Here is a 15772-nt window from a genome sequence, read left to right as displayed (position 1 = left end):
CAGCACTTCCTGCTCCACACTCGCACACAGTCCAGGCAGAAAGCCAAACCAAAAGGTGGCAACTTTTGACTTTGGGGACTCCTCTGCTACCTGAACTCTTGAACATATCTTGCTATAGTTTTCTGTTCCTGTGTCCCGGTTCAGCTGGCCTATTTGGACACTGTGACTGTGAGTGAGTGAGTGAGTTAGAGAGAGAGAGGGGGGGAGATAGAGTGTGTGCGTGTGTGTGTGTTTGAGACTCACAAACCAAGACCAAATTTAGGCCCTTCGTGAGATTAAAATCTTATAGCCTCTTCTTGAAACCATGCCAAATCAAATCAGCGTAGATCAATGAACCTGATAAAAATCTTCATATGACAAAGACACACTTTAAAAAATAATAACCATTTAATCACATACTTACACACATATGTACACACATGCACATACACACACAGCGGAGTGATGGCCTAGAGGTAACGCATCCGCCTAGGAAGCGAGAGAATCTGAGCGCGCTGGTTTGAATCATGGCACAGCCGCCAATATTTTCTCCCCCTCCACTAGACCTAGAGTAGTGGTCTGGACGCTAGTCATTCAGATGAGACGATAAACCGAGGTCCCGTGTGCAGCATGCACTTAGCGCACGTAAATGAACCCACGGCAACAATAAGGTTGTTCCTGGCAAAATTCTGTAGAAAAATCCACTTCGATAGCAAAAATAAATAAAACTGCACACAGGAAAAAATACAAAAAAAAAAAAAGGGTGGCGCTGTAGTGTAGCGATGCGCTCTCCCTGGGGAGAGCAGCCCAAATTTCACACAGAAAAATCTGTTGTGATAAAAAAGAAATACAAATACAAATACATTATATATATATATATATATATATATATATATAGAGAGAGAGAGAGAGAGAGAGAGAGAGAGAGAGAGAAACACTGAACATTTTAATGCCAATAGCTTTACAGCCCTAATGACATGGGGGTTCATAATACAAATAACAACATGCATCAATAGTAATAATATTGATGAAAACCAAATCCAAAACGAAATCAATCAATCTGTGCAACTAAGTGCAGTTCAACCATCCATTCAAAATAATGTGATATCAATAGAGAGAAATAAAAAAAACCAACATATATAAATGTATAACATAAATATTTTCCATATGAGAATGACAACACAGATTTCAATTTTCACAATGAACAACACCTGATACTATTTTATTGTTGGGTTGGTTTTTTTTCGTCACATGTTATTCGCTTCGGCAATATATTTTGCAAGTGACTGTAGTGAAGTTTCCTGATTTAGATTAAGCACTCCAAAAATAGAGAGAGAGAGAGAGACAGAGAGAGAGAGACAGAGACAGAGAGAGATTATGAGATGATCTTAATTCAGCTAACTGATCTTAATTTCAAAATCTCTCTACATCCCCATCCCTCTCACCCTCCAATCCACCTCCTCCCACCCCCTACTCCTCCCCTAATATTTTTCATTTGGGGGGTGGGGAGGGGGCGGGGGGACATGAATGGTTAATGGTAGGAGGAGGGGTCAGCCAGAAACAGAACAAGGAGTGATGAATACCTGTATCAAGAGATGACTGCATAGATGATGATGATGATGATGATGATGATGGTGGTGGAGGCGGTGGTAGCTGTGATATGAAGGAGAGGGGATCTTGACAATGTCATTCACCAGGCGCCGTCACCGTGATTCGAACCCCGGACCCTTAGATTGAAAGTCCAACGCTTTAACCACTCGGCTATTGCGCCCGTCGACAATGTCATTCAATCACACTTTTTTTGTTGTTGAAATTCTCCTCAGCAAACACTTTGCACTTATTGCATACGACTTGACACACATGCTGACAATCATAGCTTGCTACATCTCTTGCTTCCTCCTATTCCTTGAATTTCTCAGAATCAAATTCACCGAGCGACTCAAGTAGAAAAGACCAAAACCAACATGTCAGAGAGAAGAATGGGAGAGACCAGGTGGCATTAATGACAGAAGGCCGATGGCTTCAGCCTTTCTGCAATGCGGAAATTGATCTTTTTAATACCAGAAAAGCAGACCTTGCTGTGATGCTAATGACAGTTTCAATTTACTTCAACTTCAAGGTATCAATGTTATTTTCTCCATCTTTCTTTAGTTATTTCTGTCAATACCATATCATCATTGAGAGCTAACTCAAACTGACCACATATTCATTTCTTAATTCCATAAGAACAAGAGAGCTGTCCTTAATCAACAAGGTTACTGGTGGTAGTGGGAATTACTGCCACACTGGTCCCACCCTGTGCCTGCATCCATGTGAGAAAGTCAGACAGAGAGAAAGAGAGAGACAGAGAGAGAGAGAGAGAGAGAGAGAGAGAGAGAGAGAGAGAGTGAACATTACTAATAACAACAGTAAAACACATACAAAGATAAACTTAAACACAGACACACATAAGGCAACAGTGATGATGATGGTCTGTTCCTGTGATCCAAGGATCACTGAGAAGATCCTTGGCAATAACAACAATCAACACACACATGAACACATACGTGCACACACACACACACACACACACACAAACATACATGCACACACACACACACTGACAGAGGTACACACACATTGACAGAGGCACACACACACACACACACACACACACACATGCACACACACACCAACACAAAAAACACACACTGACAGTGACACAGACAAAATAATACAATCAGAAAAAAAATATGTCTCCCATTAGAACCATCCCTCCCCCCCCCTCCCACACACACACCCACTAGCTGTTGGACCTGAGTGTGAATGGTCCCCACTGTAAGCTGAGTTTTCAAAGGACCAACAGAAAAAAAATCTTATGGAATCTTGTGTGTGTGTGTGTGTGTGTGTGTGTGTGTGTGTGTGTGTGTGTGGAGATGTAGTGTGTGTGTATGAGGGGGGGAGAGAAAGAGAGAGAGAGAGAGAGAGTGCGTGTGTGTATGCATGCATGAGCATGCATGCATGTCCATGTGTGCGACAGTGTGCATCTATGTATGTACACAAATGCAACAGTGCCTGTGCATGAAAATATGTAAACATATGGACATAAGCTTTACAATATGCTTTTTAATCTGCAAATTTACAACAGAACAATTCTGTAGCTTCATACAACACAGAATGCCTCTCTTGGATCTTTCCTTCTTTTTCTCTGAAACACACACTTTTTACATGCTGTGTAATGTATGTGGGTCTTTCTTCAGTATTGTTCATCAGAGGGTGTCACTAACTTAAGTGAATTAACGATACAGGATAACATGTTCTTGTGTGGTGACTGAATGTATGTCCAATGCATACGTTGAAAGATGTGTACACATCATGAACAATGGTTCAGGTCACTCACTTAAATGAATTAATTAAAGTGGAAAACACCATGTTCCAGTGTGACAAATTATTTACCATGCATGTGTGGTGCATATGTTGAAACACCTGTACATGATGGATTGCTAAAAAATGAAATTTGGGTGAAAATGTTGCAAACAGAATGCAAAAATGTCAAGTAAAAATGGCAACTGAAAGAGGAAAAGAAACCCTGTGGTGCCTCATCGAAAAGACTAAAAGTTTCAGTAAAGTTCACTGTAGGAATCTGAACAGACAAACAAAAAAAAAACAACCTCATCTTAACATCTTTAAAACATAGTGACAATCACAGTCATTAATTCTGTCACACAAGACATCAGTTACAGCACAGTTTTACTCAACCGAATGGAAGATGGTACAATTGCAAGGCTATAGTTATCATACCCTTCTTTATGGATTTCAGGCAAATTTGCTTTAAATATCCATAAAAAAGAATGGATGTTTACTAAAATTCCATGTGCCACACACACACACACACACACACACACAGACAAACACACACATGCACACACACACACACATACACACACAATATGGCCACATTTTTACATAATCATGAGCTTAAGCAGGAACACACGACACAAATAACAAATGTTTTTGAATCTGATACCAATATTCACAAAAAGAAACAACAAAAGACATCCCCTGCTCCCCTCCCTTCCCCTCCTCTCCCACTCCCCAACCTCTCCCCTAACCTCCTTCACACACATACCACCCCCAGCCCCTGCCGTCCCAGAAAAAAAACAGAAGAAACAAAAACTTTCTGCTAATTCCCCCCTTCTTTTTTGGTAAGAGGCCATAAACTGAAGCAGAATAATGGACATATTCACTCCAAAAACATGACAAAAGCTTGGTCATTTCCCAAAGCCAACCCTCCCATCAGCTTACTCAGGTCGAAGGGGAAAGATTGTACTGGCAAAGCAGCGTCAAGTTTCCATTAGTGCCAACCGTAGGTTATCGATTTCTGAAGAGAAGATATATAAAACATCACTATGACAAAAAAAAATTTAAAAAAAAAAGAAGAAGAAAAGCAGTGTCTAAAGTTCTGGACAGCAAGACGTCAACTCTCCAGACACAACCTTCATGTCCACACTTCAGTTCCGTTCCATTTCAACTTTCATATAATATACAAGCAAAGCTTCTTTTCAAATGGAATATATTCCTGTCAGAGCCAAAAGGAGTTGTCAATTATTCAGCACCACCGCATGCTCAAACAGAGATGGGCAGAAACAAATCTGAAGGATCAAAAGACAAGCAGAACAAGAGAGAGAGAGAGAGGGACCGATACAGAGAGAGAAACAGGGAAAGAGAGAGACTGAGATAAAGAGATAAAAGGGGAAAGAGAAAGACTGAGCCAGAGAAAAAAAGTGGAAAGACTCAAAGAGTGAGAAATACAGAAAGAGAAAAGGTGAGAGAGGGAAATGAGACAGAGAAAGAAAAGGGGAGAGGGACTGATGCAGAGAGAGAAAAGGTGAAAGAGATAGATGGGACAGAGAAAGAAAAGGGGAGACAGACTAATACAGAGAGAGAAAAGGTGAAAGAGATAGATGGGACAGAGAAAGAAAAGGAGAGAGGGACTGATACAGAGAGAGAAAAGGGGAGAGGGACTGATGCAGAGAGAGAAAAGGGGAGAGGGACTGATGCAGAGAGAGAAAAAGTGAAAGAGATAGATGGGACAGAGAGAGAAAAGGGGAGACAGACTGATGCAGAGAGAGAGAGAAAAGTAGAGAGATGAGAGGAAAGAGAGAAACTGGTACAGAGACAGAAAAGGTGACAGAGAGAGACTGACACAAAGAGAGAAAATGGGAGAGAGACTGAGAGAGATAAAAGAAGAAAGAGAGAGACTGAAAGAGAGAGAGAGAGAAACAGGGCAAGGGAGCGACTGATACAGAGAGAGGACAGTTGGCAGAGAGACTGACACAGACTTACAAAAGGGGAGAAAGACTGATGCAATGAGAGAAAAAGAGAAAGAGAGAAACTGATACAGAGAGAAAAGTAGAAAAGAGACTGTGACAGAAAGATAAAAGAGGAAAGAGTGAAACTGATACAAAGAGAGAAACAGGGCAAGAGAGAGTGAGAGGGAAAAGGAGAAAAGAGAAAGACTGATACATCATACAAAGAAGGGGAAGGAGAGAGAAAATGACAGAAATGGAGAAAGAGAGGAACTGATACACAGAGAGAAACAGGGGAATAGAGAGACTGACACAGACAGAAAAGGGGAAAGAGAGAGACTGGGACTGAGAGAGGGGAAAGAGGGAAGAAAGCTCTAGACAAAGAGAGAGAGAAAAGAGGACTGAGACAGAGATAGAAAGGAGGAAGGAGATAGACAGAAATAATGGGGGACAGAGAGAGACTGAAACAGAAAGAGAACAGGGCAAAGAGACACTCAGACTGAGAGAGAGACGAGGGAAAGGGGGATGGGCAGACTTAGATAGCTAAAAAGGATGGTGAAGGTTCTGGAATTCTCATTTTCTGAAGCTTTCGTTTTTTCTGAAATAATTTAAACCTGTGCGATTCCAAAGCGAGGGTTCTTCATACTTGTTTTCAGAAAACACACACACATACACGCTAACATACATGCATGCATGCACACACATATGCACTCACCAATTAATCTAGCCATTCAGTTGCACACCCACCCATACAACTGTCTCCACCTCATATACATATCAACTGACTCAAACATATTGTCTGTCTGTCACACACACACACATACACACACACTAACACCTGCCATAAAGAGACACACCCATCCATCAAACCCTCCCCATTTCACACACTTCCCTCTCCCTGAGTCTGACACACATAATTATATGCACACTCAAACACACACCTGTTCACCTACCCATACTGAGACACACCCATCTATTGAATCCTCTTCATTTCACACACATACCTCACAAATGCATTCTCTCTGTCTCTATTTGTCACACACACACACACACACACACACACACAGAGGCGTGCGCATGCCTGCACAAATCTATGTACATACATATGCACACACACACAAACACAAATGGACGCATGAGCACGCACACACACACACTCACACACACAATCAGAAGTGCTCCCAGGCACAGAAAGGGTCTCATCAGCACCTAGCTGTTCCTAGCAGCAATGTGTTCAGCACTCTACCTACTGATCCCTAAAATATCACACACACTGCACTCCTCCCTCCACCTCTTTAAACCTAAACCAACACCAAAACAAACAAAAAAAAGGGGACCAAAGCACAAAAAATCACGGATGTAATTTGCATAGGTTGGGGTGGTCATCATTCTATCTATCAGTCACTGGCATATCACACCCACCACCACAAAAACCAAGACCAAGGTATGAAAAATCAAGGATGTAATCTGACAACAAAGAAAACAAAGAGGAAAAAATGCAGAGAATATCATGCTCACTGTTCAGGTCTCTCGATGGAAAAATGAAAAACAAAACATGAGCATGTGGAAGGGGAGGGAGGAATTAAATTGCAGTGACAATGAATAAGGGAAACACTATGGTTGCCAATGGTGATAGACTTTCCAACACCCACCAGTCAGATAATCCAGCACTGGGTATCAACAAGAGTGTGTGTGTGTGTGTGTGTGTGTGTGTGTGTGTGCGCGCGCGCGCATGTGCATGTGTGCGTGTGTGTATTCATGCATGATTGCATGCATGTGCCGAATGGGCAGTAATGGGCTCTGCTGACTACTGTTGTTGTTTTTTTCAAACTCATGGCATATACTTTTCCACAATGCATAAAGACTATGTCCTATTTTTTACTGTCGGAAATGATTCCATATATCATTATATGATTTTATTGTGAGACTGTTTTAAATTAATGGATCATGGGTCTTGAGGGGGTGGGTGAAAATGGGTAATAAAATAGGGGAAAGAGAAGAGATGGATGGTGTGCTTGGGGGCGGGGTGGGAGGTAGGGGTGTGGGGGGGACTGGATAACAATGAAAAGGAACAACATTTTTGTGGCTTGACCTATTTTCTTTTCCTTTTTTTTTGAGTGAGCAGGTGATTATGGCTTTCTTTGCCATGGCTGTGTGTTTGTGTGTGTGTGTGTGTGTGTGTGTGTGTGAATGTGTGCTTGTGAACACATACAAGTTTATGCACATGTGTAGTGTGGTGTGGTGTGGTGTGGTGGAACAATGCAATAAAAACTTCAGTCATGCAGTCACTGACCTGACATTCGTGTACCCTTGAATGTAGATTTTATGGAACATAGATTCCTCTGCTTTCTTTGACAAGTCTTTCTTCATCTCAACGGCCACATGACTAGGCAGCACAGACAACAATAATCTCTCCTGAAACAAATTATAGACACACATCATTATTTCATCTCAGAACTATTTCAAACCTTGACAAATAATCCGTTTTCAAACGTCGTTGATTTTCTGAGATCATAAAACAAGGTTTTAATCTCAGTTTTACTCTACCACCAGTCAATGAGAGGTAGGCCGGAGGAGAGGAAAAGGAGAGGAGGGAATTAAACGGTGATAGAAGCAGTCTACTGAATAAAAACCACCAACCAAACAGGTGTTTCTGTAACAGCGCTGTCTAGGATTTCAACAGTTTCCATCCTCCCAACAGCTTCTTCTGCAGCTGATGCCCGACAGAGCATCACTTGCATGGAGGCCTCATTAAGTGTATCCAGTTTCTTTCCTCCAGAGACTCGTGTGTGTGATACATTTTTCATCTTTTGACGCCTTTATCACAGAAGGAAAAATGCATTAGAGGAAAGCTCTGGGAGGGAGCCTTGCCAACAGCTCATTTTGCAAATCAATAATTGAATGGTTTTGTTATACCCAAACTCAATGACTGGAAACTGAGAGAAACTTACTCTTTCCACTTCTCCACTAATATCTCAAAGCTTTCAGGGCACTGAACATGTGTGCACACTTTTCATAGGCTTTCATCTTGGAATCAGTTTATACACTTAAAATGAACTGCACATTCCTCACATGATCAGATACACCCCTATCACTCCCTAAGACATTAAAACTCTGAGAGTGTGTGAGCATGGAAATGTGTGTGTGTGTGTGTGTGTGTGTGTGTGTGTGTGTGTGTGTGTGTGTCTGTCTGTGTGTACCTGTTTGCTTATGTGTGTGTGAATGTCTGTGAGATTGTGTCTGTGTGTGAACGTGTGTGTGTGTGTGTGTGTGTGTGTGTCTGTGTATGTGTGTATGCGTACACATGCATGTGTGCGCCTGAGTGTGAGAGTGTGCACAAGCATGCGTACATATGCATACCTGCCCATGTATTGTTATGTACCTGCTGTAGGTTTTCCCTCTGTATGGTGAGACGTGTCTCGATACATTTGCGGGTCTCTAGAAAAGCCCGCCTCTGGGCCGCCTCAGAGGGGTAGTACATGAAGATGCCCGCCAAATTGGCACACAAGTATACAAAAACATTGGCCAGAATCTGTAAAAACAAAAACAAAACAAAAAAAACAGATAAAAAAACATGTTTTCCACTTCTTCCTTCAAATCTGTGGAAAGAAAGAAAGAACAAAAATCCAATGTTTTGTCAGCATACATGTCTGTTGTTTGTAAATTTCAATGTACACTATTGGACCGATTCTGATGCAGTCTACATGTCCAGATTGTAATCTTTTGTTAAAAACCAGCCTACTAAGAAATGCTAAGAATCTGTTTAAAGTGACTGTGATGGCTTTGGTAGATGCAGGGTTCCCATAGATGTCACCAAACAAAAATACTTACTTTTTCCAGACCTTTTCCAGACCAGAATGAAAATTTTCCAAACCAAACACAAAGCAAAAATGAGCCAAAAATCATCAACTTCGCTGCCAACAAAAAAGATCAGCAAATAACCTAGTAGTAGTACTGACGTTCAATATCCAACACTAATTGTTTTTTGTTTTTTTTTCTAGATGCATTAACCTCTTTGTTGAATGGTACTGGTCAAGGGTTGTATCAAAATTTCATCTTTTCCATACCCTGAATTTATTTTCCAAGACTTTGCCAGCCCTGGCAATGGTTCTCTCATTTCTCCAAGACTTTTCCAGAGTCTGTATGAACCCCATAAATGCTAATCCTCAGACCATGGACCAAGCATAAAAGCGACCATACAAAAAAGCAGTGCAAGAGCTAGACTACATGCTATCCAGCATCAATGCTGCAACTTACAAGGCAAAGCTGGCAGGAGAAAACTGAAAGCCTTGAGCTATGAACGACAGCCAAATAAACTCTAGAAACTAGCTGCACCAGACCGTGGAGACTGAAACAAAAGGTGAAGTCAGCCACTGAATCCTTCAACATACGGATTGTATCTCTTCCTTAAAAGAAGGTCAGGTCACATACAAATTGCTCAAAGCTCTCTGAGTGGGCTGTCTTCAGAAAAGAAGTGCATGCCGTTTACCTGGAGCTGGAGAAAGACTTCCCATAACGTCTGGAAGAATAAACATCAAGTTAAAACCACAGTGATATGGTATGTCTGGCAAAATGTACACCTGGAGTAATCTTTCTATTTTTGTTGCTTGCAAACCAGCTGACCACAAACCGACAAAGAACCACACCAGAGCAAAAAAAATGTCTTCGTGCAACAAGAGAGGAGAGTTTTAGTGATGAATTCAGGGCCTCATCAGCTTCCACTGAAGATGCAAACATGGCTGTGACAGCGACTGATAATGCTCTTTCAAGCTCTTTTACGCTTTTGTTTTGATGTGTGCCTTATAAAATGCTGCACCACACGCACGTTAAAATCAGAATACAAAATCAATTTGGAGGGTAAGACTGATAATCCGAAGCGCCGCCAGTAAAACATAGTATAGTGAATGGCATTAAAAAAAAAAAAAATTGTGAAAGTGTGAAAGCCTCAAACTAACCCCCTGTGGGTTTTACCCTAGGGTCATTCTGGCCTAGCAATATATGACCCCTGAGGTCATTTGTGTCTGGTCAAGATCACCCCCTCTAGTTTTATTACCCCCTTTCTACAGATCTTAATCAAAACTATTGAAAAGGAAGGGCGACGGGCGCAATAGCCGAGTGGTTAAAGCCTTGGACTGTCAATCTGAGGGTCCCGAGTTCGAATCACGGTGACGGCGCCTGGTGGGTAAAGGGTGGAGATTTTTACGATCTCCCAGGTCAACATATGTGCAGACCTGCTAGTGCCTGAACCCCCTTCGTGTGTATTATGCAAGCAGAAGATCAAATACGCACGTTAAAGATCCTGTAATCCATGTCAGCGTTCGGTGGGTTATGGAAACAAGAACATACCCAGCATGCACACCCCCGAAAACGGAGTATGGCTGCCTACATGGCGGGGTGAAAACGGTCATACACGTAAAAGCCCACTCGTGTGCATACGAGTGAACGCAGAAGAAGAAGAAGAAAAGGAAGGGCAGTCATTCTGGGCTTGCCTTTACTGATCCCCCTTGCCCCCATCTCCATTGTGAAATAACCAAGCAAATGTGAGGGAGTGTAATTCTTGTATCGACTCTAATTGTGCCACATTTACCCACAGGGTATCATTTCAAGCTAGCCTAGAATGACCCCCATATTCTTTGTAAGGGAGAAATCAAACTATGGGGGATAAGTTCCGAATTGCTTATCCCAAGGAGTCATTACAAGCTAGTCAACACTGACTCTGGGGTTTATCAATCTGGGCTAGCCATTCCAAGCTAGCCTAGAATGACCCCCATATCCTTTATAAGAGAAGGGGGTTTGGGGTGGCGGGAGGATGGGGAGAAATCCATGGGGGATAAATTCCTAATAGTTAAGTTTATCCCTAAGGAGTCATTACAAGCTGGTCTACACTGACTGACACTCAGGGGTTAATCTGGGCTATCCTGATTTGACCTCCCACACACCCCACCCATCCCTAGTGTAAAAATCAACAATGAACAAACAAACAAAAAAGCAGGGTGGGGGTACAAACAGGCTGTTACAAGAGTACCTGTTTGGTGACGTAGGGCTGGGAGTGGTTCCAGGCAATGGCGCTGGCCACCTGGGCCAGGGACAGGATGATGCCAGATGCCACGGCCAAGCGCATGCCCACGGGCAGGAAGGCGAAGATCAGGTAAATGAAGAGCAGGGTGCTCCAGGTGCCACTGAAAGCGTCGTGGGGTTTGCTGTCCATGGTCAGCATCAGCACCATCACCAACAACAGCACCATCACCACGTAACACACCCCCAGCAGCTGACGCTCACTCAGCGACGCTCGGTAACATAACACCTGTGTTTGGGAGAGATAAAAAAAAAAAATATATATATATATATATATATATATATATATATCATGATCTTTTCTTTTTTTTTCCCTCCTTGATATTGTGATGTGGTTGTGATGTGGGTATTGCAGTTTATACTGAACTAATTATGTACTGCACAGGAGTACCTTAGCACCTGCTCAGTGTTCTCTGTAATACAGCACCTGCAGATGTGTTTGATATTGAGCACCACCCCCCCCCCCCCCCCCCCCCTCCCCCACCAAACCCCTCCAAAAAACACCTCATTTTTACCACTATCTGATCCTCTTCTTTTTTCCTCTCCTCAATATTGTGACTTGGGTACTTAACTCATCATGTACCGCAAAGGAAAACTTAGTTTAAGCTTAATCCTCACTTACTTCAGTATCTTTCATTCCTCTCAATCAGATTTACGCTTGAGTGAGTAGTAGTAGTTCTAGTAGTTGCAGCCGTAGAAGCAGCAGCAGCATTATTACCACATTCACTCTTTTTTTGCCAGTCCCATAGAGTGGGTACACAATTCAGAGCCATGAGGGGGGGGCCAGGAATGTTGGGTCACTGTCCATCCTCTACACTGCCTCCTGAGTATAACCTGAAAAGGCATGCTTGGGTTCGTTCTCTTGCAGTCACACTGCTAGTTGTGCACTCTTAGGCTGTACTGTATGGTGAGTAAATTTCCTGTTGTAAGACAGGTTGCATTTTCTCCCCTACAATACAGCATTTAACTTTAAAGTTGTTAATATTACATTTAACTTAATTTAAGCTGTTATGCAACCAGTGGTCTTTGTTTTACATTTGTTCTTTTTCTTTCAGATTTCATTATCTTTTATTCATGCTTGTTTTAAAAGGGGGACGGGGGAGGGTGATGGGGGTGGGGCGTGGGTGAGGGGTGGGTGGGGGGGTGGGGGGATTTCCTCAAAATACTGTCATTGTTTGAATGGCACAGAGTAGAATGGCACAGAGCAGTATACAAGTTATCCACACACTAGAAAAGTGGCTTCCGATGCACACCTGTTGACACAAAGCTTTTTAACCCAGTTGCAGGACATGTATACGTGTACCTACACTGAAAGTTTGAAATACTACTTACACACAATTTATTTTATTGCACTCAAGGCTGTGGTCAAGGGTTGGATGATGAGGGTTCTCTGCACTCAGCTAGTCCTCAGGACAGGGCCCTAAATAACGAGATCCTTTTGCTGCAGAACAGGGCCATGAGTGAGTGGCACTTTCTGGGTGATTGATGTGCTGTGTGCCTACTTATCTCACTGTATCTGGATCTCCCCCTCCCTGCCTCTCTGGCTTTATATATATATATATATATATATATATATATATATATATATATATATATATATATTATATATATATATATATATATATATATATATCTTCTTCTTTTTTTTCTTTTTTTTTCTAATTGGATACCTGGGAGAATAAAAATGGCACTGGTTCCTTTGATACTTATTTGTCTGGTTGTCAATATAAATGATATATGTATGCGCATATAAAAAATATACAAACATACATTGTGCATATATATATATATATATATACACAAACATACATTGTGCATATATATATATATATATATATATATATATATATATATATATATATATATATATAAATTCATCTTTATAAAGCCAGTGGGATATTGTTATATATACCTAATTTCTTTCAGATATATACATGCACACACACACACACTCTGTATGTGTGTGTGTGTGTGTGTGTGTGTGTGTGTGTGTGTGTGTGTGTGTGTGTGTGTGTGTGTGTATGCATGGACAGGATACCCAAGGGCCAATCCAATCGTTCTTTTCACTTAACATTTGTCGGTATATATCATGATATCTGACTTCCAACAAAATGCCTGTCAATTAAAGCCAGGACTTTATACCAAGAATCTTAGTACTTCATTACTATAATAAAACACAGGATACATTTTGGATGTCTGTTGAAAAAAACAAATTCAGTAGTTGCTCCTTTAACTGTTCAAGAATGTCTCTAAAAAAAATAAATAAATAAAAAATAAAATTAAAAAAAGATAAAATTTGTTGATATTGGAAACCACTGAGTTAGTACTTAGTATATATATCTGAATCTGCATTCATTTACTTCATATCAACAAGTGAAAATGGCCAGGTTTCTTTATTCCTGATATTGTTGCCATGTTGATAACTTTACTTAGCTAATGTCAACTTCTGGCATTAACATTATGTAATAGAACTTTCTTTTAATCTATACATGTATGGCATATATAAATGGAGTGTGTGTGTGTGTGTGTGTGTGTGTGTGTGTGTGTGTGTGTGTGTGTGTGTGTGTGTGTGTGTGAGAGAGAGAGAGAGAGAGAGAGAGAGAGAGAGAGACAGACAGACAGACAGACAGACAGACAGACAGACAGACAGTCACAGAGAGACAGAAAGAGAGACAGAGAGAAAAACAGACAGAGAAAGACAGATAGGGTGATCATGAGAAAGTGAAAGATTCATTATCAACTAACAATGTTTCCTAGTAATCAAAGAAACAATAAACTTCCTTCCCTCACCATCACTCTATTTCCTATTGCTAGCATTTAGGGCCAAAGGTTTATTAATTTCCTCTTCAGCAATTTTATGGAGTTCTAGTACACTCAATGAACAGCAACTTTTTTGAAAATTAAGTGCACTCCAGGAACAGTTAAGCAAACCACTGTTTACTGCAGGTCTGTCTGCTGTGCACATTGATAATTATATTCACTGGCTATCACCTTCATCTCAATGACATTTTCTCAGTCAGCACAAAAGTAAAGCAAAACAGAGTGGAAGTGAAAAAAACTTAATGTGAAAAGAGACATCATCATTTAATAAGCAAAAACGGATGTCTAAAAATGAAATATAAAAAAATAATAAAGAAAAAACTGGGCAAAATATCTATAATTAACTACAAAGGATGCCCAAATCCTTCACAAAAGGCAAAGAGGGTGAATGCTCTGTTGCAACCAAAGCTCTCTTGATAATTTCCATTATAAAACCAAAAGAGGCAATTGGATGAAACTCCAGTGTTAATTCCAGTGCAACACAGCTGTTTGTGACAATTTTGTTGAAAAATAACTGACATTATATATATATATATATATATATATATATATATATAGAGAGAGAGAGAGAGAGAGAGAGAGAGAGAGAGAGAGAGAGAGAGATACTCTCACTGATACAATCATAGTCAAACACAGTTTCTTTCCTACACTAACTTTCTAAGTGTGTATGATTTCTGAACTGGCAAATGATGATATATATATATATATCAGTTGATGATAACTGCTGAATCATTCTTCAGCATGGAAGGATGCCCAAGTGTGGGTCAAGAAGCATCTATATAATCATTAAACTTTTAACGTTTGATGCTTCTAGTCCAGTTAACCACACATGCTCATAATTATCAGGGCTGAAAAACTGTAATATTAATAACATAAATTTGTCTACCACAGAAAAAAGCAACAACAAAAACAATACTTTGGCAGAGGTGGAAGATTGGTGGATGTTTAGGCAGATGTTTAGTGTATGTGGGCCATAATTATGTTGGCTACTCTACAAGGCCATGACAGCAGCCTGGACATAGCAGTCTGACTGCTTTCCATCGAGATTTGAGAAGAAGGCCTGGCATTTACATTAATCTTGGAGAAAGGGTCCAAGACTGGGCTGACTGAACTCTGGCATGTTATATATGACAGTCTGGCTGCAGTCATTTGAGATCTGAGAGCAAGCCTAGCCACCGAAGAGCATCTGATCCACACCTGATGACTGCTGAAAGCCATGCCAGACTTATCTTGCAGCAATCTTTGCACTGGCATTTATGTTAATGTTAGAGAAAGGCGTCCAAGACAGGGCTCAACTCTTCTTGTGAGGGTCTCACCAAAGCAAATTACTTACAACATGTAATGCTCAAAGCATAGCAACCAGCAGGCTTGAGAATTAACAATCATAAAAGACTGATTCAATGATTGTACAGGTCTTTCACCAATCACAAAGCCTGAAGTTTGGCTTGATCAACAGCTTCTAAAACAAAATGAGCATCTTTTCCCTTCTCTCATCTCTGTCATACATATAATCACTACAGTAGGACTACACAGTCAAATCTTTGTTCTTCCACCCCCAACCTCCTATGCAAAAAACAGTGGAAGATGCTACTGTTCGTTTTATATTGTTT

At 40.9% G+C, this 15772-nt stretch overlaps 1 protein-coding gene across 1 annotated transcript in view; it reads right to left on the bottom strand.

The window, feature by feature from the left end:
* Positions 1-15772, bottom strand: part of LOC143294058 (adenylate cyclase type 5-like) — a 61055-nt gene that overhangs the window by 32956 nt on the left and 12327 nt on the right. The window contains 3 exon segments of the mRNA XM_076605474.1: positions 7561-7682; positions 8650-8799; positions 11293-11571. Coding sequence (XP_076461589.1) covers positions 7561-7682; positions 8650-8799; positions 11293-11571 — 551 coding nt within the window.

The sequence above is a fragment of the Babylonia areolata genome, chromosome 19 (genome assembly GCF_041734735.1).
Source record: "Babylonia areolata isolate BAREFJ2019XMU chromosome 19, ASM4173473v1, whole genome shotgun sequence".
Classification (NCBI taxonomy): domain Eukaryota; kingdom Metazoa; phylum Mollusca; class Gastropoda; order Neogastropoda; family Buccinidae; genus Babylonia; species Babylonia areolata.
This window is presented reverse-complemented; position numbering and strand designations above follow the sequence as displayed.